The sequence below is a fragment of the Lepidochelys olivacea genome, assembly GCF_965140295.1.
Source record: "Lepidochelys olivacea isolate rLepOli2 genome assembly, chromosome: 1".
NCBI lineage: Eukaryota > Metazoa > Chordata > Testudines > Cheloniidae > Lepidochelys > Lepidochelys olivacea.
Window position 1 is genome coordinate 320,906,471 of NC_140411.1, and position 24,850 is coordinate 320,931,320.

Here is a 24,850-nt window from a genome sequence, read left to right on the forward strand (position 1 = left end):
CAGGCTTTATATATACACAGAGAATATGAAACAATACCTCCTCCCACCCCACTGTCCTGCTGGTAATAGCTTATCTAAAGTGATCATCAGGTGGGCCATTTCCAGCACAAATCCAGGTTTTCTCACCCTCCACCCCCCCACACACAAATTCACTCTCCTGCTGGTGATAGCCCATCCAAAGTGACAACTTTGTCAGTCATGCACATTGTGTAAAGAGTTGTCACTTTGGATGGGCTATCACCAGCAGGAGAGTGAATTTGTGTGTGGGGGGGTGGAGGGTGAGAAAACCTGGATTTGTGCTGGAAATGGCCCACCTGATGATCACTTTAGATAAGCTATTACCAGCAGGACAGTGGGGTGGGAGGAGGTATTGTTTCATATTCTCTGTGTATATATAAAGCCTGCTGCAGTTTCCACGATATGCATCTGAGGAAGTGAGCTGTAGCTCACGAAAGCTTATGCTCTAATAAATTGGTTAGTCTCTAAGGTGCCACAAGTACTCCTTTTCTTTTTTCAAAATGGATTGTCATTCTTCACATAGATAAATCCATGTGAGTTCCCTACATTGATGCATGTCCAGGGACGACTGTTTAATTATTCTAATCACTGAATGTCACCAACTATGCTCTTGGGTTCCTACTTCACCAAGGACTTTTATCAAGATGATGGAGGCAACAGAACCCTCATATGTCTGATTAATTTGGGCTTTTCATGTCCAGCGGCATTAGTAGCCATACAAGCTGTCCAAAGCATATTTCAGCAATTGAGATGTGATCAACAACTTAGACAGTTCTCTTATCACAAGGCAAGGTAATGATGGCTTCAATAAAACTTCAATACAGCCAGGGGAAAGTATGCATGTTCGCAGACAGCAAACATAAATAGAAGAGATTTCTTCCCTTAAGAAAGATTTGAGTCTCTTTGGCCTTTTGGTTTCTTGTCTGGAATCTATTCCATGCATCTCCTGCATTCTTCAAGCCCCTTTTACCGTAACAGGGGCTCAGTTTCTAGAGAACTTACAAAGATAAATCAGTCTCCCAGAAAGGTGAGCAACTCCCTACAATAGTTGGTTCAGGGTGTCAACAGGCACAGGGGAGAAGATCTAGGAGAGCCAGAGCAAGAATACTAACACATGATGCCAGGATCTCAGCCTGGGGAGCTCATCAAGATAACTGCTCCTTTCTTAGCATCTTCTTATAAAATCTAAATCATGTCTCTGCATGGACACATTGAGCGTTAAGTCAGTGAAAAGACCAGTTCACCTCTACCACAAAGCAAGAGCCTCTTTCTCCAGGGACATTGCCTTTACCCAGGCTCCAAAGCCCTAGTGCTGTCAGCCTAGTTTCTAAAGGGGATGAATTAATGTTTCTGGGTTTCTACTTTCTGTCCCTTTCCCCAATCTGATTTGGATAGAAAATGACACCAGCTTGATTTCTATTGGCTTCTAACCTTCTACCTACACAGAATTTTGGCAGTTAGAACCAATGTGCTTTCTATATGAAGGGCCCAGCAAAATACACTACTTGTCCAAGAGAATTTAAACATACGCTCTTAAGGCATACTAGACAACTGAACTTCCCATCACCTCTAGGAATCAAAACACACAGAAGGGTTGTGGTGACGTCCTGGGCTGAAGAAGCCTTTGAATGTAGGACAGCTATTTGGTTTTCCCTACATGCTTTTTCAAAAGACTACAGACTAAAGTTTCTATGTAGACAAAGCTCTTCGGGCAGGGACTTTCGCTATGTCTAGCACACTGTTGGTGCTATAAAGACAGCAATTAATAAGAAATAAAAATGAAATAATGGGCCTCGTTGCCTTTATGTGGAAAAACAAACAAACAATGGAGTGTGGTTCTAGGAGGAAATCTCTGAAAAGCTGTGTGTGCAGTTTTCTCCAATTAATTCCTTTGTGAGGTGGAGTTTGGTATCTCACAAAATGAAAAAAGGGTTCTTGCCCCCCCAGGATCCACAGATCTCTGGTGTTCCATGTGAAACTATGGCCATCACCACAGATGCTCCCTAACCTCCACACCACTGCCAGGAACTGGTGCAGGGCCAGAACTGAAGCTTCACTGGAGTTCACTCCACCACAAACTATGCCTGGAACTCTACACGAAGTATGTACATGGCAGAGGGCACAGAAATGTAATTGTAATGTGAGATTTTTTTCAACAGATTCTCAATGGAAGTTCAGGGTCAGTGTAGCAGGAATACATTTTGACCTCCTCTTACCATTTACTCCCTTGTCCAACTACCTGTTGTCAAACTGCATGGAGGGCTCTCTTCAAGGATCAGGATTGGTGATACAATGCTATGGATACCCATCTGCCAAGCCAATGTGTGATAAAATCCATGTACAGATCCCCCTGAGGATCTGAGACAACTAGACTCAAATGGCTCTGCAAACCTGGACTTTACTAGTCCTGTACTACTGGTTTTGTTAGTATTTTCTGCTCTTATGATCTACAACTCATCTTTTTCATTCTTTCTCATTTCCCCCTCCCCCTCTGTATACTATTTTTTATAAGGGATTGCTATACAGATCACAGCCACTCAGAGATGGTGTAATAGAGAATGCAGAAATATAAGTTACTAGTTATCATGTTGCGCCGGTATTAAACCACTTCCAAATAACATACTTTGAAAGAATTTGTGAGCTGTGTTGACTCTTTCTCATAGTATATCTCTTACAGCACTTCATTTTATTTTTATGGACATACTGGCCTGTCTCCCAAGATCTGTGAGAGTGATGGGTCGTCCTTCAGGATAGGTTGTAGATCCTTGATGATGTGTTGGAGAGGATAGGTTGGGGGCTGAAGGTGATGGCTAGTGGCGTTCTGTTATTTCCTTTGTTAGGCCTGTGCTGTAGTAGGTAACTTCTGGTATTCTTCTGTCTTTGTCAATCTGTTTCTTCACTTCCGCAGGTGGATATTGTAGTTGTAAGAATGCTTGATAGAGATCTTGTAGGTGTTTGTCTCTGTCTGAGGGGTTGGAGCAAATGCGGTTGTATTGTAGAGCTTGGCGATTGAGGATGTGTTGTTCTAAGTCAGCCATAAAAATGTTGGCATACTGTGGGGCCATGCAGGTACCCATAGCAGTGCCGCTGTTTTGAAGGTATACATTGTCCCCAAATGTGAAATAGTTATGGGTGAGGACAAAGTCACAAAGTTCAGCCATCAGGTTTGCCGTGACATTATCGGGGATACTGTTCCTGACGGCTTGTAGTCCATCTTTGTGTGAAATGTTGGTGTAAAGGGCTTCTACATCCATAGTGGCTAGGATGGTGTTTTCAGGAAGATCATTGATGGATTGTAGTTTCCTCAGGAAGTCAGTGGTGTCTTGAAGATAGCTAGGAGTGCTGGTAGCATAGGGCCTGAGGAGGGAGTCTACATAGCCAGACAATCCTGCTGTCAGGGTGCTAATGCCTGAGATGATGGGGCATCCAGGATTCCCAGGTTTATGGATCTTGGGTAGCAGATAGAATACCCCTGCTTGGGGTTCTAGGGGTGTGTCTGTGTGGATTTGCTCTTGTGCTTTTTCAGGGAGTTTCTTGAGCAGATGGTGTAGTTTCTTTTGGTAACCCTCAGTGGGATCATAGGGTAATGGCTTGTAGATGTGGTGTTGGAGAGCTGCCTAGCAGCCTCTTGTTCATATTCCGACCTATTCATGATGATGACAGCACCTCCTTTGTCAACCTTTTTGATTATGATGTCAGAGTTGTTTCTGAGGCAGTGGATGGCATTGTGTTCTGCACGGCTGAGGTCATGGGGCAAGTGATGCTGTTTTTCCACAATTTCAGCCCGTGCACATCAGCGGAAGCACTCAATGTAGAAGTCCAGTCTGTTGTTTCGGCTGAAAGAACATCATCTCAGGCATTGGCATCCTGGCAGCAGGATTGTCTGGCTATGTAGACTCCCTCCTCAGGTCCTATGCTACCAGCACTCCTAGCTATCTTTGAGACACCACTGACTTCCTGAGGAAACTACAATCCATAGGTGACAGGGTTTTCTGACTGATTCATTATTCCTGCTTCCATTTCGCTTTAAGGTTACATTTTTGTGTGTGACTCATTGCTCAAAAGCTGTCTCTCTTCATTCTAGGCGTCCTTAGCCAAATTATCTCTCAGCTGTTCAACTCAGGGCTACAATCCCAGCCAGGTCTCAAGGATGTTTTTCCAAGGAAGTCTCTCACCATAGCAGCATGCTGTCTGTCTTTCAACATACCAACCTCTCGCTCTTTGAGAAGTTTTGTATCATGTCCTTCTTTCCAAGGGAGTTTCTTTATGCTTTATGTGATACCCAAGTATCCCCATTCTCTCTAATGATGTCAATATCCAGCAGTGGGAATACAAGTCTGTACAAATTTAGCTAGGCCATCTTTGGGATCAGTTTGTTGACAATCCCAAGAGTAAAAGTTCTTTCCCAGAAATTACAGAAAGGTTCAGAAGTGTAATATGAAATTATAAATTGTATACTTAATAAACTAGGTATTCATAAGCAACACTTAGGCTAATGTAACTTAGCTAAGGGATGGGCCCAGCACACAACTGGACCAAAATTAGGGAGCAAGAGGCCCCCTGCTCCAGAACTGCACTGTATGTTCCTCAGCCATAGCCTAAGACATGGGCTTTTCAGGCCCCCAGGTAGAGTACATTGAAGTATTTCAATATGAGAGTGGGAAAGTCATGGATAATTATTGTAAAGTCTGTATCCAACAGGAAAATTTGCAACCTACGTGATAAGTGCACATGAAGGAAAAAGAACTCTTGGCTGCAACAGTTATATGGACATCCAGCAGCAGTCCAAGTCCGAGGCCTAACAATTCCACAATCTAGGAGTGCTCCATAAACAAAGGGGGAAATGGCCCCACAGTTGAAGGGATAGATTCTATTTCTGTTATTCTCTTAAGCTGATTACCCTATCCCACCACCATCACCTTAGTGTTATTTAGAATGAGCCTTAAACCAGCTGCCTCTCTTCCAAGCTCCGTTCTCAGCCAGATAATGGGACTGGCCAGCTGAATTTCATGAAAGAGGTACAAACCTGAGATTCAACCAACAAAATTGTTATGTTGCAAGCCAAACTGTCTTGCCATCCACCCAAGTGGCTTCCTAGGCACATTGAACAGGTGGGGCAGAAGAAAAGAACTGTATAATTCCCCTCAACAGAGAACACCTGGGGCAGATCAGTATCACCTGATATTACCATTTTTGATCCTCTCGGAGAAGAGAAAACATAAGGGCAGAAATAAAGTTGCTAACTATCCCAACCCTATTCCAAATAATTAATTAATATATTGAGGGAGATTTTCAAAGGTACAAATGGCAGTTAGGTACCTAACTTCCACTGACTTGCAAGGCGACAAGAGAGCCACAACAGAGGCAGCTAACAGTAAGGTTTGAGAGGGAGTTCAGAGAGGCAGTATGAGAGGCTTTCCTTCCAGGTTCAGCTTCACATGGAATTTCAAGATGGCCAGGGATGGAACAGTGGTGGTGACCTGCAATTGGTGTGCCAAGTTCTCTTTCCTGCCTGAAGACTGAAGGGATTTCATGTGCATGAAATGCAAGTTGGTTGCTGTGCTGGAGCAGAAGATTCTTTCATTGGAGGGGCAAGTAAAGCTGACACTGAGAATTAGAGGAACTGATGAGTTCCTAAATAGTCAGATTCAGGAAACATCAGTACTCCACATTCCAGGAAGGAAGAAGCTGGTCATCAAGGAGTCGGAGAGAAAGGCAGTCAGAGAGGAGGCCTGGAAGTTTGTAACCACCAGAGGCAGGAGGTCACAGTGGCATTCTACTCAGCTGGAGATAGACAAGGACAGGCAGGCTATGGCCACCAGAGAAAAGAGGCAGGAGAGGAATTGCACACAGCTAGAAGTTTCCAACCGATACCTAGGTCCTCAATGTGAAAAGTGTGGAATATAGATACAGCTGGTCCACAGGAACAGAGAGGGATACAGGACATACTTGTGGATGGCAGCTTGGCCCAGCCAGCAAAAAAATCAAGCTTGTCCACAAAGAGTTCTCCAGTAATCCAAGAAAGATATATGATCTTTGCTGAGATTCAATAAACAGAAGAACTGAAAGAACATTCTGAAAGATTCAGGCAGACAACAGGATGGTGTGCTGTGTTTCTGGAGTCAAGACACAAGACATCAGACTAAAATTAGATAGACATTTGAAGTGGATGCAATGGATCCACTGGTGATAGTTCGTACTGGCACTAATAACACTGTATCACAGGCTATCTCAGATAGCCGATGACTTTGGAGAACTCAGAAATGTGCTGAAGAAGAACGTCCAAGCAATCTTCATGGAGATCCTTCTTGTCCCATGAGCCAAAAAAAAAAAAGAGCGAGAGAGAGAGAAGGCAGAAAATTCTGAAAGTGAACTACTGGTTAGGTAGGTGGTTAACTACTGGTTAGGAACATGGTTTTGTAGACCATTGATCCACCTTCTATGGGGAGAGAGGGTTGTATGATTTGAATAGCCTTCATCTCAGTAGAAGGGGGACCAGTCTTCTTGGGAACAAACTGACTTGTTATTAGTTTAATGCCCTCCTGACTATTCTAAAGGGATGGGTTAAAAGAGGGAAGATATGAGCATTCAGCACAAGAACAGAATTAATCAAGGAACCAACGACATGAAGAGAATAAATAATTTAAATGCCTATACCCAGGCTCCTAGCACTGGTGTAACAAACAAAAGGAATTGTAATTGCTCATTTATTAGCATAAATTTGATCTAGCTGTTATTAATGGTGGGATGGTTCCTGTGACTGGAACATTAAAATCAATAGTTATAACCTATTCAGAAAAGATTGAGTAGGCAAAAGGGGAGGGGGAGTGGTATGTTGTCAAAAATGGCAATGCCTCTTTCTGACTCACTGACAACTTGCAAGAAAATGAACTTGAATGTTTATGGATCAATGTCTTAACTGATAAAGCATCTGATGGGGCATTACTTGGGGTCTGCTACAGATAAACAAATCACAGTAGGGAACAGGATGACTGTTTCCTTACATACCTATGTATAATATGAAGGGGCAGGGGGAGAAGTGTGTGATTATGGGGGATTTCATTTAAGTAACATGCTGAGAGTCTCAAGCTGCCAGTACTAAAACATCCTTGGGATTTGTAAATGTTATATATGACAATTTCCTAACTCAAAAAGTGCTCCAACCAACAAGTAGACCTCATTTTGTCAAATAAAGAGGAACTGATCATACAACTAAAAATTAATGGTAACTTAGGTACAGGTAATCGTGATTTGATAAGATTTATAATGTGCAAACAGAATAAAGACCAGATCAGTGATATGTATATATAAACACACACACACACACACTTGGTGCTATGAAAGAGCCAATTTCACAAAGTTGAAAACAATTATGAACCTGATCAGCTGGGAGTAAAAAAATTAATCAGAAAAATGTGAATGATAATTAGGAATTGTTTAAGAACACTTTACTAGATGCCTAAAAAGCCACAATCCCACAGCTGATGAAGGAGGCAATACAGGTTAAAAAAATGACCTAGTTTAGAGGGCGAATGAAGGTAGCTATAAAAATAATATATAACAAGTGGAAGAAAGAGGAAGTTGATAGTAATGAATATAAATCAGAAGTTAAACATTTTAGAAAATTGATAAGGGAAGCAAAGAAAGACAAGGCAAAATCTACTGCCAGCAGAGTCAGAGGACAATTAAGAGTTTTTTAAGAACAGGAAGAAAAACAACAACAACAATGCTATTGGTCCGTTACTAGATGGAAATGGTAGAACTAGCAATAATAATGCAGAAAAAGCAGAAGTGTTCAATAAATATTTCTGTTCTGGATTTGGAAAAATAGATGATGTAGTCATATCATGTGATAAAATTAATATGATATGATAACATTTTTCTATTCCACAAGTATCTCAAGAGGATGATTTGGTGGAGACAGCTGTGAGATGCTCATGTAATCTCCATGCCTGATTTCAATATTGAAAATCAAGTAAGAGAGGAAACAGCAATGGAGAAAAGAATAATAGAGGGAAGGAGAATGGACCACAAGAAGAAAGAGTGCCAATGCAATCACATTAACAGTCAGGTAGGTGATACTGGCAGTAGAATGAGTGAACCTAATTGGGCAAGGAATCTGGTTGAATCCAAGCAGAAACATGTAAGATGCCTGTACACCAGTGCAAGGAGCCTGGATAACAAAATGGAGGAACTAGACCTGGTGCAGGAAGTGAAATCAGATGTTATAGGAATAATAGAAACATGGTGGAATGGTAGTCATGACTGGAGTACAGGTATTGAAGGGTATGTGCTGTTCAAGAAAAGCCAGAAATAAAGGTAAAGGTGGTGGAGTAGCATTGTGTATTAATGATGAGGTTTTATCCATTCCATCACTTCAATTTTTTTCGGTCAAAAATCACTTTGGGAAAGAAGGTAACAGATAGTTACCACTACCACTGAGGTAGTGCTTCGGGTATGCTACAGACCCCGAGGATTCAGTCAGGATACGGACAGAGACCTCTAATATTTTTAATGAAATAAATATTACTGGGAATTCTGTGATTATGGGAGACTTTAATTTCCTACATATAAATTCGTGGACAAGTACAGTACAGACCCGTTTACGCACGGATCCGCTTAACGCATGGTAGCGCCATGCCTTCCAGTGCTACCTATTTGACAAGTGAAACTCGTTAACAGGAACTTGCTATGTAGCGCTACAGATTTGCTCACTAACTCACTGACATAGAAATCAACAGGAAGTGCAGAGCGGAAACGTGTTGTACGTCTTTACTGATATTGGTAAAGACGTATCACTCATGCTTAGTCATTGTCACGCTAGAGAGATAGATAATATATAGTAGTTATATAGTAATATATATACTACATTAGAAAATTTTAACCATAGGCCTAATACTGTATAATGGCAGAGGGCAAGCGTCAGTGTTCCTACACTGTAGAAGAAAAGCTAGCTGCAATAGATCGAGTAAATAGTGGAGAAACCCAGGCCAAAGTTTCAAAAGATATTGGGATTGCCGAATCTACTCTCTGAGGATGGCTAAAAAACTAATGTAAACTGAATGGCTTTGTACAAAATATTGATTCTGCTGTGGGGCTTAAGTGAAAACGTGTGCAGTATTCAGCAAAACACACAATAGACAAAGCCATGCGCACATGGTTTGCTCAGGAAAGGCTGAAAGGAATGCTGCTAAGTGGGCTAATTCTTCAAACCCAAGCGACAAAAATTGGAAATTTAATGGGGGATGAATAATTCCAAGCCAGCAAGGGGTTTATAAGTCATTTTAAAAAGCGTCATGGCATAGCGCAGGTGTCAATTTCTGAAGAAAGCCGATCAGCCGATGAATCAGCCGCAAACACGTTTCCCACCGAGTTAAAATCTATTTTACAAAATGAAGACTACCACGAAGAACAACTTTATAATTGTGATGAAACAGCTTTATTTGCAAAACTGCTACCTGAGAAGCCTTTAGCCTTTAATTATGAGACACAGAAAACAGCTGGATTTAAAAAGATAAAACATTGTGTAACTCTTCTTTTTTGTAGTAATAAGACGGGCAGCCATAAGCTTGCTTCTCTTCTCGTTGGCTGCTTTCATAACCCTCACTGCTTTAATCACCTCAATAGAGCCAAACTGCCAGTAATATATGGTAACAGCAAAAATGCTTGGATGACAAGACATTTTCAACAACTGGTTCCACAACAGCTTTGTTCCAGCTGTTTGTAAGCATCTGTGGTCGAAGAAACTCGAAGCCAAAGCACTTTTGCTACTTGACAATTGTCCAGCCCATCATCCAGCTGAATCACTGGTATCAAGCAATGGAAAAATTCAAGTGCTATACCTACCATTCAACACAACATCAAAAATGCAACCTTTAGACCAGGGCATTATTCAGAATTTTAAAACCAATTATAGATTGGAGCTGATTTCGGCAATCATGTCATGCACATCTTCAGGCATTTCCGAATTCCTGAAACAGTTAAACATGAAGGAAATTAGTTATTTAGTTAAAAAAGCTTCGGACGGAGTAAAACAAAAGTCCATTGAAAACTGCTGGATGAAGGCTCTCGGTGATGCCTTTTCTGTCAAAGACAGCTCAGACTTGGAAAACTCCAGCAGTGGCACTGATTAAGAGCCAGACTTTGAAGGATTGTTGGAAGAAAACGTCCAACAAACATGCATGCAAACAAAAGAGGATAAAGGTAAACTTCTCTTTCAAATGATAAAAGATTTTAGTTTGGATACGTCGCCGGCATCATTATTGTGTGGCTGGAGATGGATGAAGATTGCCCGACTTCAGAATTTCTGTCCAAGGAAGAAATATTAACGGGCTGTGAGGCTACATCGGACCGCAAAAGCAATGGCCAGGATATTGTTGAAAAGGTCAAAATTTTGGCCACAGCAGCCCTTAGTGCTGTAGAAACTGTTGTAAGATTTATGGAGGAGCAAAATGCGGAAAATATTGAAATCATTCATCTGTGGGAAATGACAAACTTCATAAGAAAGAAAAAAATGCGAGCCAGAAAGAGCAGAAAATAATGGAGTTTTTTTCTAAGTGAATCATAAACGCTTTTTTCAGCATGGCCCTCTTAACCTGTGGTCTATTAACATGCGGTCATGAAGGCTTGACTCCCGACATCCGTGCGTAAATGAGTCTGTACTGTATAATAATCATGGTAAAACCCAGATATTCCTGAATGAGAGAACCAACAGATTTCTTCAACAAATAGTCACCAAACGAACAAAGAGGTGATGCCATTTTAGATTTAGTATTGGTAAGTAGCGAGGACCTCATAGAAGTTCCAGTGATCATGATCTAATTTAGTGTAAACTAAATGGAAGGATAAACAAAAGTAGGTCTGTAACTAGGGTCATTGATTCAAAAGTGAAAACTTAAAAAAAATAAGGGAATTAGTTAGGAACTGAACTCAAAGATCTGAACGCGGAGGAGACTTGGAAATAATTTAAGTCAAAGTTGCAGAAGTTATCTAAAGCCTGCATCCCAAGCAAGAGGGAAAAAAAATCATAGTAAAAGGGTTGCAGAGCAAACTGGATAAGCATCCCAAATAGGTTATTAAGAGAAAGAAAAAAGCCTACAAAGAATGGAAGATGGGATGAATCAGCAAGGAAAGCTACTTTTTGGTGGTTAGAAAGTGTAGGGAAAAAATTGATAACTGCCAAAGGCCAAGCAGAGTGGGGTCCTGTGCAGGAAATTAAAATCAATAGTAAAGGGTTCTTTAAGAATATAACTGATTTTCTAGACAAAGAAAATGCAATACATCTAATTTATGTGGATTTCAGTAATGCATTTGACACAGTTCCCCATGGAAAATTATTAGTTGAACAGGACAAGATGTGGATTAATACAAGAATTGAAAGGTGAATAAGGGATTGGTTTAAGGGGAGACTACAACAGGTCATACTGAAAGGTGAACTGTCAAACTGGAGGAAAGTTTCTACCGGAGTTTCTCAGGGATCAGTCTTGGGACGAATCTTATTTAACATTTTCTTTCATGATCTTGACACTCCCACCAAAAAGTGGGAGTGTACTAATAAAATTTGTGGATGACACAAATTTGGGAGGAATTGTCAATACAGAAGGACTATAATATCATACCCAAAAATGGAGCAATAGAAATGGGACAATTTAAAATGCAAAGCTCAAGGTTATGCACTTTGGAACTAACAACAAGAATTTTTGCAATAAGCTGGGAATGTATCAATTGGAAGTGACAGAGGTGGAGAAAGAAGTGGGAGTATTGATTGATCACAAGATGACTGAGCTGCCAAAGTGATGCAGCCATGAAAAAGTCTAATGCAATCCTAGGATGCATCCAGCAAGGTATTACCAGTAGAGAGAGGGAAGTGTTACCATTATAAAAAGCACTGGTGAGATCTCATTTGGAATAGTGTGTGCAATTCTGATCTACCATGTTTAAGGAAGATAAACTCAAACTGCAACAGGTGCAGAGAATGGCTACTAGGATAATCAGAAGAACTGAGAATCTACCTTATGGGAGAGATTTAAGGAGCTTGGCTTGTTTAGCCTCAGAAAATGAAGGCTGAGGGGAGATGGATAAATACCAGGGCGGGAGAGGAGTTATTTAAGTTAAGCACCAGTGTTTACATAAGAACAAATGAATATAAGCAGGCCATCAACACGTTTAGACTTGAAATTAGATGAAAGATTCTAACCAGCACAGGAGTGAAGTTGTGCAACAGCCTCCCAAGGGGCGTAGTTGAGGCAAAACACCTAACTGGCTTCAAGACTGAGATAAATTTATGGAGGGGATAATACAATGAGATTGCCTATAATGGCATGTGGCTCATCTGTGACTGATAGTAGCAAATATCCCCAACAGCCAGAGATGGGATACTAGATGGAGAGGTCTCTGAGTTGGTAAAGTGAATTCTTTCCCAGGTGTCTGGCTTGTGGGTCTTGATGACATGCTCAGGGTCTAACTGACTACCATATTTTGGGTTGGGAAGGAATTGCCCCCTTGATCAGGTTGGCAGAGACCCTGGTGGGGTTTTCACCTGCTCTGCAGCATGGGGCACAGGTCACTTATTCAGGTCACTGAAGTAAATGGTGGATTTTCTGTAACTTGAAGTCTTTAAATCATGATTTTAGGTCTTCAGTAGTCTTCAGTGGTTATGAATCTATTACAGGAGTGGGTGGGTGAGGTTGTGGCCTGTGACGTGTAGGAAGTCAGACTAGATAATAATGACAGTCCCTTCTGGTCATAAAGCCTATGAGGATGTTCAACAGCAACTACGATTTTAAATCAGCACGTCCAGATAGCTTGTGAGAAATATAAAAGAGCTTGCTGAGGAGCTCATTGGAACTTAATTTTGAATTTCAATAAGTCTTGGGGCAATGGGGATTTTCCAGAAAACTGGAAGAAAGCTAAGGTTGTGCCAACAGTTAAAAAGGGAAACAGAATGATCTGGGTAGTTATAGGCCTTTCAGCCTGATATCTTGCCTAGGATCAATAATGGAATGGCTGATATGGTACTCAATTAATAAAGAACTAAAAGAAGGTAATACAAATTAATGCCAGTCAACATAAGTATATGGAAAATTAAATTGCTCTCTTTTTTTTTTTTTTGAGGCAATTCAATGTTTGGTTGATAAAGATTAGTGATGTATCATGCTTAGACTGCTATAGGCATTTGACTTAGTATCACACGATATTTTGATTTAAAAACTAAAAAGATATAAAATTAAAATGGCACACATTACATGGACTAACTGCTGGCTAACTGAAAGGTCTTAAAATGTAATTGTAAGCTGGGAATCACCACAGGTGTTTTTCTTGTGGGGCTCCACAGGGGTTGGTTCCTGGCCCTATACTACTAAACATTTTTATTAATGACCTGGAAAAAAAAAATCATCACTCAGATTTGCTGATGACACAAAAATTGGGGGAGTGATAAATAATGAAAAGGAGACGTCACTGACACACAGTGATCTGGATCTCTTGGTAAGCTGGGTGTAAGCAAACTATGAATTTTAAAATAGCTAAATGTCAAGGCATATATCTAGGAACAAAGAATGCAGGGCATACTTACAGGCTCAATCTGGTGGAGACAGATATAACATGATCTAATGATTGCAAGGTGAAGCTAGACAAATTCAGATTGGAAATAAGGTGTACATTTTTAACGGTGAGAGTATTTAACTTTTGGAACAAGTTACCAAGAGTCATGGTGGAGTCGCATCATTGACAAATTTTAAATCAAGATTGGATGTTTTTCTAAAAGATATGTTCTAGGAATTAATTTTGGAAAGTTCTATGATCTGTGATTTTCATGTCAGACTGGATGATTACAGTAGTCCCTTCTGGCCTTGGAATCTATGAATATGGAAGTTAGGAGCTTACAGCCTCCTGTGACTTTGAAAATATCACTAATAAAGTATAACTGGGCCTTTCACACAACTGTCACTCCCTAGTCTATCTTACCCTAGTTCAATGTATTCCATTAATTATTGTTTATGATTTCGCAGGCTTCCAGTTGAAATGACAGTGCTCCACATGATGAGCCAATTAGGATTAATTTTTCAAGTAATGTTTTGACAGACACTTTGTCTAATACATTACTAAAATCACTGTACTGTGACACCTACTGCATTTCCTCTATATATGTAGTAATTTTGTCACTGAGTTCAAGAAGTGGTCTAGGTTACCTCACATGATTTAATAAACTTTTGATTTGTTTTGGATTCAGAAAATAGAAAAAAAAATTATTCAAACCAGATATGCATGTGTAATGGCTTCATGTCATAACATTTTTACCATGAAGACCTCCTCTCTGTGAAATGAGAGTGTAATATTTTAGCACACATTTTATACTTTTGTATTCTAACCCCCCCCGCAAAATAAAACAAAAACAAAAATATGTGCCCCACTTTGATTTATACAGTGTCAAAAACAACATACCACAGGGTTATTTCCTTTCTTAGGGTTTCACTTGCTTTTTTCCTACTCTAAAGGTCAAGATCAGACATGAAAACTTTAATTCTATAAAGGAAAGAAAGAAAATCTGCAATCCATTTGTCCTAGGGTCACAGATACGAATCCCACAAAGTGTTTGTGTTTGATCTTGAACTTCAGCTGTAGTCAGCTGCTCCCCATAAGAGTCTGTAAGATATTCAATGGTGGATCAAGAACTTGGCCACATCAGTTGCCCACAATTCTAGAACACAAAATCAAGACGCAAATCTTCCTCTTTTGTCAAGCTTTGTGTTGGCTCAGTCTCCTCTGTTCCACTACATTTCCCCATCTTTGTTCATCCATTTGTCAATTTCTTGCACAATCACCTCCATGCTTTATTGCACATGCACTAGCTAGTACACGATGTAAACATATGGACAGGATACAGTTCTCATCTACAATAACTGTATCCTGTCCATGTAGACTCATAGACATTAAGGTCAGAAGGGACCATTATGATCATCTCATCTGACCTCCTGCACAATGCAGGCCACCGAATCTCACCCGCCCACTCCTACAATAAACCTCTCACATATGTCTGAGCTATTGAAGTCCTCAAATCATGGTTTAAAGACTTCAAGGTGCAGAGAATCCTCCAGCAAGTGACCCGTGCCCCATGCTGCAGACGAAGGCGAAAAAACCCAGGGCCTATACCAATCTGCCCTGGATGAAAATTCCTTCCTGACCCCAAATATGGCGATCAGCTGAACCCTGAGCATGTGGGCAAGATTCACCAGCCAGATACCCAGGAAAGAATTCTCTGTAGTAACTCAGATCCCACCCCAGCTAACATCCCATCACAGACCATTGGACCTATTTACCATGAATAATTAAAGATCAATTAATTGCCAAAATCATGTTATCCCATCATACCATCCCCTCCATAAACTTATTGAGTTTAATCTTGAAGCTAGATAGGTCTTTTGCCCCCACTGCTTCCCTTGGAAGGCTGTTCCAGAACTACACTCCTCTGATGAAAAGGAGTATCTGTGGCACCTTAGGTACTTCATCGGATGTCCGATGAAGTGAGCTGTAGCTCACAAAAGCTTATGCTCAAATAAATTGGTTAGTCTCTAAGGTACCACAAGTACTCCTTTTCTTTTTGCGAATACAGACTAGCACGGCTGCTACTCTGAAACTCCTCCGATGGTTAGAAATCTTCGTCTAATTTCACGTCTAAACTTCCTGATGGCCAGTTTATATCCATTTGTTCTTGTGTCCACATTGGTACTGAACTTAAATAATTCCTCTCCCTCCCTGGTATTTATCCCTCTTTTATGTTTACAGAGAGCAATCATATCTCCCCTCAGCTTTCTTTTGGTTAGGCTAAACAAGCCAAGTTCCTTGAGTCTCCTTTTGTAAGACTGGTTTTCCATTCGTTGGATCATCCTAGTAGCCCTTCTCTATTCCAGCCCCTCTTAAAGACCTAGTGTTACAGCGCTACTTACAGTGAATAAAGACCTTGGGCAAGTGTCTTTACTGCTCTGTGACTGTTTATTCTCCTATCCTGTATCTGTCTTGTCTACGTAGATTGTAAACACTTTGGGACTGTCTCTCATTAGGTGTTTGTCACTGTACAAACACAACATGGCCCCGATATCAGCTGGTGTCACAACTGGGATATGGACGGTCTCACCCAGGGGTTGACATGGGAGCCGGGCTGGCTCAAATAGCAGGAGATCAGGGTCTGAGCTATGCCAGAGAGCAGCTGGAGAGTCAGGTGGCAGGAGGCAGGCAAGGTCAGGTGTCCGGGAGATCACAGTCCGACAGTAGGCGCGGGAAGAACATGGGGAAGCAGCCCTCAGCAGGGGAAACTCAGTTGCATGGACAACTTCCTGTTCCTGTGTTCAGTTTAAATACAAGCAGGGAACCAATCAGGCCTCCCAGAGTTCTGGCAACTCTGGAATTCAGCTTCCAGTCCTGGCAACTGTTACCGGGTTACTGGGTGGTTGGTTAGCATTTACAAGCCCCTAATAGCCCCATGGCCCAAGGTTTGAGACCTGTGGTCCCTGACAGGTGAAGCCGGTAGGTGCTAGAGTAACATAGATTATTAAGAACCTAAATTGTCTCTTGTTGTTTTTCTTCCACTAATCCCTACCTACTTATGTATCTGTCTTTTAATTATAAATTCTTTGGAGTAGGAACTGTATCTGAGTGTTTGTAGTGATCCTACTACATACACACATAGCATACATAAATAATTAATAATAATGATACAACTTAATCTCATCTTCCTGCTGGGCCTATGTTTTCCTAAAAATTCATGAGACAGAATCACCCATTACTGATCTGAAGCATCTGTATCCTCGGCACTCGATTCTTAAAAAATGTTTTCCTTTGGTTTTGGGGATGGATGTGAACCTCGCCTCCACATCATTATATATATTTTTAAGTTGTTTTATTCTTACAGAACATGAACCCTGGAAAGAACATCAAACTGAAGTAATTTTCATAAGGGCCAATTTAACAATGTAGGCACTCCCACAAGACCAGCTATTAAGGTTGTTCATGCAAGTGAACAATTTCAGACTTCACAACTTATTGGTTGGGTTGATAGTATGCCACATTACATTAGTGTCAGTGACTAGCCAAAGTTACAGATGTGTTTTATGTACGTTTCAGAATTCTGCTTTCAAAGTACAAAAAAAGAAAAAAACAAAATAACTATTTGGGTTATTTCCTTTTAGCAGAAGCACAGTCTATTCTACACAAACATGAAATAGATGACTAGCTGGGAATCCAGCCACTGGTGCCTAGGGTAAAATCTGTTTTTTTATTTACTTTATTTAAAAGGACAGTGCAAACCTGAAATGAATCAGATACGTATAGCTTATTTTACATTAAACTAGCTGGTTTCATGAGTAAATCAACACAACAGTAGTAAATCACTAATTCCTTAGAACCAGTAGGTGAGCAAATTACAAAAAACAATTGCTATGTAGATTTTAGTAGCCTAAGCCTAATTCTTTTCTCACTTACAGCAGTGTAGTGAGATCAGATTCAGGACCTACTATTTAAGAATGTAGCCTCTATCATAAACGGCAGTTACAAGTAAGAATTCAGAGAGAATAGACATCTTTTAAAATCTTATATCCTGAAAACTGATTTCATTTTGAATAGAAATTGTAATGATCTTTACAATATTACATACAGAAATGAGCACCCCTTTTACATTTTCTTTGAGGTTGGCTATGAGACATGAATATGTGACTAGCATGGTTCTCCATTAGTATCTGAGAATACCTTCTCTGAAAGGGAACAATGATGCTAAGTTTCCCTATATTCTTGCAAGGAAGTGTTTGAAATGCTTACACTCCACATTTTAAAATCAGACACTTCACTCCAAGTGATGCACATTCATAGGGGCAAAACGTGTGCTCATTTAAAACAATGGGAGTTTTGTCATCAAGTGAAATGGAACCTGAATTTGGCACTCAAAGAGAAGAGCTAATCCTCTTAAAATACTCCCTAAGCAATTTAAATTTTCTCAACAGAAAACTCCTCACTGTCATCCCTCTTCAACTTGGAGCCCTTGGGGTCTGGGAAAAACTCCCAATCTTTGCTAGCATTCTGGATTTGGGGATTAGAGATTTTCATTTTCTGCAAATACTGAGTTCCAATAATATTTTACAGGATAATTGAGTCAAATAATTGAGTCAAATTTAGTTGAAAATTTAGGTTTTAGAAAATAAGCTTTAAAAATATATATTATATTATTTCTTATGGAAACATGGAGTAAATCACTCAACTTTTACTTAAGCAAAAGTCTTATTAGCTTCAATAACTGAGATTCCAGTGAGTTTTGTCCAATTTAGAAATCCAGGATTTGGCCAAGTTATCAAAAGCAAATGTTCTGCAGAGTCTGAACCCTCAAGTGTTGCTATTAGTACATTAAATCCTAAAAGTAAAATGGACTCAACCTAGCCTGAAGGTAATGCAAAAAGGAAACATCATACTAAATGGTGAAGTGTATCACTTCATGTTTAATAATCAGAGGTGTTATCTGTAACACAGATAGGGAGATCTGATGTTTATTTTTATTGCCCTGTGTTGAGGCCCAGGTCCTCTCAAATGCAGTGTGGCTGGTTAGCACTGCACTGGTGGTATAAAGAAGCCCTAAAACTATGCATCCAGCCCTAGCTGGATCACCTCACTGTAGAGAATCCTTCAGTGGCACAGAGCTAGCATGGTAGATCCTAGCCTGTGTCAGTGTAGAAGAGTGTTCAGGAGAAAATAGACAAGTCTGCAGATTCTGTATGCCCCTCAGATATCTGCATACTGGTTTGGATCCTCAGGACTATTAGCATCCAGTATAAATTAGAGTGAGCTTTAGAGCTGCTTTAAGTTACACCTGGGGAACCAGACCAATGTACACCTGATTCAGTATACGGAGAGAGCAAAGGCCATCTCTTCAATCACCTTCTGAGCTCTGTAATTTGACCCATGATGTCTGACCCAACTATGCATTAGTGGCAGCCACCAATCACATACAGAAAGGAAGCAAGCCCCAGCACAGAGAAATCAAGATACAACAAATTCATTACGTGAAACACTCAGTGTGAACAATGGGAACTCTGTTGGGAGAGGTGAATCTTATGAGACCTTGGAAAGGAATAATAGCTCGAATTCACAAGCACCAACAGCATGAATCTACAGAGTATACAAAACTGAAACACATGCTACCCATCAAGAGAAAAGCTTTTCCCCCTAATAAACAAACACCCACCAATTCAGAAAATCAGTGTCAAGTGATACCTTTCATTAAAAACTTAAGTAAGCTTCGAGCCCTAATGGTTGTGCAAATATCTGCATGAGTCTGTAGGCTGCCTGAAATAATATCTGTGACAGGCTTAAACTGTATCACACATCTCAAGAGGGCATTACCAACCAGACCCACAGCTCTGGGGGACCCTGCCAATAACAGATGACTGTGTATGTAGCAGCACAGGGAAGGGGATTACAGTGATCCCAGCCTATACATACAAGCAGGTACATCCTTAGCTGTTGGAATAAGTATTGGAGGCCCCTCTGGTACCCCTTCTGCCTCTCCAGGGTTTGTGACAGGGCTTCCTACTGCCACCTTAAGCTCCTAAGGAGGAGGACCCTGCTGCAACTCCTATGGGAAGATGAGAGCCTCATGCCACTGTGCCGTCACTGTGGGAGGTTCACTAAACATCACCACTACGAAAAGGGAGAGGTGGTCAGGGCTAGTGTGTTCAGACAGCATTGCAGGGAACTCCCAAACTGTGGAGTACAGCCAGTAATTACCTTCATGGGGCCTTGCATTACATCCTAGAATCACATGTGAAACACATGCAGAGATGGAGCTGGGAGGGTGACAAAAATATATATCAGCTGCCTTGTGGAAATGTGAAAGGTGTGTTTAGCAATACTCAGAACTGGAACCTGATCTATCCTTGCTATATGAATGCCAGAGAAATTAGTATAATTCCAGAGCCTATATTAATAATACTTGTATAGCACCCTGAATTTCCTAATCAATTACAGTCATTATCTAATAAAACCTCACAACCCACCTTTGTGATGTAGGTAGGTAAGTATTATTACTCCTACTGCATAGCTAGGGAAATTGAGGCAGAGAGGTTCAGTGACTTACCCAAGGCCACAGAGGCAGTGACTGTCAGAGCCGGGATTAGAGCTCAGGAGTTTCTGGCTCCCAGTCCCATGCTCAGACCACTAGACCATGGCCTCAGGACATTTCCAGCTGGTCTTCAGTCTAAAAAAAAGTAAATTCTCAAATCCAATATGCAATATGTATTTATATTTTTACTTTGAAGATAGAATGTAATGGTATGAGTAACACCACATTGCTGGTAAATCGTTGATGAAAACAAGCCAGTACATTTTGTCCAATTTACCTTAATCATACATTTGTGTATGATAAAGATTTGTAGAAAAATTTTCATTTAAATTCCAGTCAATACAAACAACTTTAGTATTTCTCAGGGTAAGGAACAAATTACCTTTCCAAGCCAGCCAGCATGTCATTTATATTAACGGTGAGTAATGCTAAGTTGCTCTGTGCGTAAGAAAACTCTATTAAGAAAGTCACGTCCCTTGGCGAAGCTAGATCCTTAGTAAATTTTACTAGCTAAGCAGTGAGCTCCATGTCAAAGTAATTACACCTTTTATCCACTGCGAGCTCTCTTTTAGCTTCTTCAGACTCCTTAATTTCCCACTTCAGCTAATTTAGCAGTAAAATCACAGAGGTTTTAAAAGGTTAGCTACTGGCGCATGAATGTTCTGTTAAGCTCCATGCATTGAAATCACATCATGTAAAAGAAGGAATTAATTAAGTAACAATTAAGTAGTGATGGATCATTGACAACATATATACACTTTGGTGCTAAAATTAATCTCCCCTGTAAAGCCAATAGAATTGTGTATCTCCTCATTTATACACTGGCAAGTTTCAAGCTTGAAATATAAAAGGGTCATGGTTCTAAGCAGTATCTTGTGAAATCATGACATATCTTCTGGCATTGATGAGATTATACAGTCTTTCTCACATGAGAGAGTCACGTAAATTCCTTGTAAAAATCAGATTTGGGAGATTAATAAAAATATTAAAAGCACAACATTTTGCATGGTAGGTGATTTGAAGATAACCACAGAGGCATTTTTAAAATAAAACTACTTAGCATGAATCACTTTGTTAAAAGTGTTAACAACTAACTACAAAGTATTCTGTTCCTACAGCATCTCCTCTAGCAAGCTGCCATATTGTTTCCTTGTATTGACAATGCTTAGTACATAGATTGGCAGTTGGCCCAGTCAATCTTCAACGCTAAAAGCCTCTTACCAGATGAAAAATCCTTGGTTCATTCACACCTTGTAGAAATGATGACAGGGCATAAGTGACATCCAGATCCATTTAGAATATATGTTGGGTCTGATTCTCCCTTCCCTGGCACCTTGTGTAGTCATTTACAGCTGTGCAAAGTGAGTGCAAAAAGGGGAATAAAAGGCTGCCACCAGTGTGAGTAGAAAATTACGATTTGGTTGCATTACTTTGCACAGGCATAAATGCTTACACAAAGTGCGTGCAGGCAATGAAAAAATCAGGCCTTGACTATCTAGCTTAAACCATTTTGACACAAACAACTATTTTGACACCAGCCAAAGCTCTTCCTGGAAACACAATTCACTGAAACATGTGGGTGCAAAGTGTATTTACTAGATAAGCTTGCAGTTTCCTGGATATTTGGCACATAAAATATTAAGTATTGTTACATAATGTGATGCTGTTCACATCAGTAAAACTCATCCAGGCAAGAGTTCTATTTCTGCCTCATTTTCATGGGAAAAAAGTGGGAGGAAACTTATCACCTACCTCCACTTAGCTTCATGTTTCACACACTTCTTCTATGCCCAAGCCCTGACATCATATTATTTACACAAGTGCCTATAATGCCATATACACAAACACTAACAACAGGCATCAGTGCAAGAGTCACTACAAACGTAAGTGCTAATCTAAGTTCTCCAGTGTTCAATACTATTCCTACTTTCCAGTTTTAGTACATATGGTGCAGCACATAATTACTGATATGATATCAGGAATATGATATGCCGCGTTACAGAAACGTATCCCTGCTCTAGTAGTGAAAGGTACAGTACTAGTACCTCTTTCACTTTCAGATACAACTTAATATTACTTGCAAACGCCTGCATAAATTATTATAAGTTAACTAGTTTAGGCCCCAATCCTGTTCCCATTAGAATATATGGCAGAATATTCACTTATTTCCACAATGGGCTGTACATTCACTGTGTATTTCGAGGCTAATTCCACAATGTTCCTGATCACCCCATCTCGGGCTGCACTTTGCTGTACTTATATTTTTCAACAAGGAGCAGTATGGGTCTAGCAAGTAAAACAGAAATATTACTTACTTTACACCTTCAAGCAATATTGCTACAAAGAAGAGTGTTCATGCTTCCATTATAAATCCTCTTTTCTTAGGGGTTTATATTAGTCATTATGAACCCCATATGAACCAAGTTCCCAGCTCTTTTGCTATTTTCTGACCCCTCCCCTGCACACCAAATCAAGTGCCCTACGAGCAATTAGACATTTTTTTTTAGTACTATTTTTTTCTGTTGGTCATTTATAGCTGGACCCAGTGTTCCTTGGAACATCCTGAACTGTTAATGTATGTGTGCACACCCACCCACCTGCCCATTACACTTCAGCTTAGAGGTCACAAAGGTGCTGGGAGGAGATGTAGTGAGAGGTGTGCAGAAGGGCTAGAGTGAAATTACACTCCCCTCCGACAATTCTCCATTGTTGTATGGTCTCTTAGGGATCTGAGCCAGCTCTTGTAGACTGTTCTAAATTAGGTAAAGGCCTGGGCTGTAACAGGGTTGGACAGAAATCCTTTTCTCTCCTCTGTTGAGTGTATCTTGTTGCAGAAGAGAATCTCCTTACTAAGACTTTGCTCAGCATTGCCATAATTTCCCCGGGATGTGGCCTGATTCTGATCTCATTTATGGTGGTTGAAAACAAGAGTAGTTCTGTTTAGGTCAGTAGAGTTAAACAGTTGTAAAGCGGTTGTGAGATCAGAATCAGGCCACGGTGTCAAATCTAAAAGATCCACTGAACCAATCTGATAGATATCTAACATGAATTCCTCAGGGTAGGCACTGTGCTTACTTTTTATCTTTCATAGCACCAAGCTTATTACTGGTGCATCCTGATAAAACAAACAATAATAATGATAGATGCAAATATCTCAGGGTAAACAGGTAATTTGCTTTACCTGAGGTACAGAAAATATCACTGAACTAATGAGATTTTGAATAATATTGTGAGCGTTCCAAACATACCCTGCCAGGTCTGCCTGCCCTTGGGAGCTGATGATATTGTTTCCCTCTATTATATTTTTATATCACCATTACATAAATTACACTAATATGACCTGAAGAAATGAAGATTAAAGCTCTGATTTGGAGACTGAGAGGTAAATTTGCAACACTGTCCATAATGTACCTTGCTATGTCTAGCAACTACGGCGATGTCAGGACAGCATGGGATCTTACATTAGAACAATACCAAATTCATAGGTTGTGCTTGTAAATGTCAGTTGACAATAAATGTTATTCTCAAAGATTGGTAAAAAAAAAATTAAAAAGTGAAGGTCATGCTGATTTGGTGTCAAAATACTAACACTGTAAAAAATATGTACTAAAAAATATGCAATAGTGTCTCCTCACCTCTCTCCAGAGAGAGTATCTATGCAGGGGATCCTGCTTGATAGGCCTGTGCCCAAACCCTGCTAAACATCACTAATTTGAAGCTCACTGGGGTTAACGTATAAGGCAGGTTTTGAAGTAAATCTTTATGATGAAACATTCTTGAAATGTCAGTTATTTAAATGTAGCTTGAGAGTCCTGTAAACCTATAGAAAAAAATATCCCTGCTGGCATAGCAACCTATCAGGGTATTATTCTACCACATCTCTTGGGACGTTTTAAATTTTTGAAGCACAAAAATCTTCAGTTGGTTTGAAGAATGTCCCACAGACTGATACTTGATGCTACAAGTCCCAGGAGCCATCACTGTTGTAGGCATATTCAACCTCAATATAGAATCTTCAAACAAATCCAAAACACTACAGGAGACGGCACCAAGGAGTTGAAAAATACAGTATGGACAAGTTAGAGCCAAAGTTCTGATTACCCACAAAAAGGGTTTTATTGTTTTGTTTTCTTTAGGCCTCATAAATTTTCCTCTGGGAAGATGGAGATTTGTCTTTGAAAACTGCCTTTTTATTATAGTGAAAAAGCCAAAACTACTTTTATTAAAAAAAATACAAACTAATTTCCCCCCATTAGATCAGTAGTATGAAGTTTTATATCCTTGCTCTACCCACAGTTCAGAATACACACCAGGGTGAAATAAAGGTGAAGACTGGCTTTACTTTACTGGCTGAATTTATGGACCTTTTAAGTCAAAGTCTGACATTTTACATCCTTTTACTAATCTGCCACACTTTCCTTGTCTGTGATCACAGGTGTGAAAGTACATATGTGTGTCTCAGTATGGGTCTTTGTGAGCATGGGCTACTAACTGGCATCTAATTTTAAAAACCTATGCTGCATTTAAATTTGAAGTCTTACCCTTTGCTCTTTGGAAGTTACAGATGAGGAGGAACAAAAGGGAATTAGCTTACCGTGGTTGTCTTTATTCGCCCACCCGGTTGTGTACAGGTCCAGCCTGACTTATTGATTAGCAAATCACAGCCTTCTCCTTCTAAACATGGAAGCATTTCACACCACTGTTTTGTTTTGATAATTCGTGCTGTGGAAGACA

The 24,850-nt window shown here is 40.1% G+C and overlaps 1 protein-coding gene across 15 annotated transcripts in view; it reads right to left on the reverse strand.

Annotated features, from left to right (window-relative positions):
- TAFA5 (TAFA chemokine like family member 5) overlaps positions 1-24,850 on the reverse strand; it is a gene marked incomplete at its 3' end in the record, with an annotated part of 615,005 nt that overhangs the window by 85,394 nt on the left and 504,761 nt on the right. For 9 of the 15 annotated variants that reach the window (XR_014709320.1, XR_014709321.1, XR_014709324.1 and 6 more), the window contains exons 3-4: positions 24,711-24,838; positions 20,132-20,251 (exon numbers count right to left, since the gene is read on the reverse strand). Coding sequence is in view for 4 of the 15 variants with exons in the window: in XM_084612556.1 (XP_084468682.1) it covers positions 24,702-24,838 (137 nt within the window). Of the gene's footprint in view, positions 1-20,131; positions 20,252-24,701; positions 24,839-24,850 lie in introns of those variants that run through there. The other 6 variants (XR_014709322.1, XR_014709323.1, XM_084612555.1 and 3 more) reach the window with 2 other exon arrangements.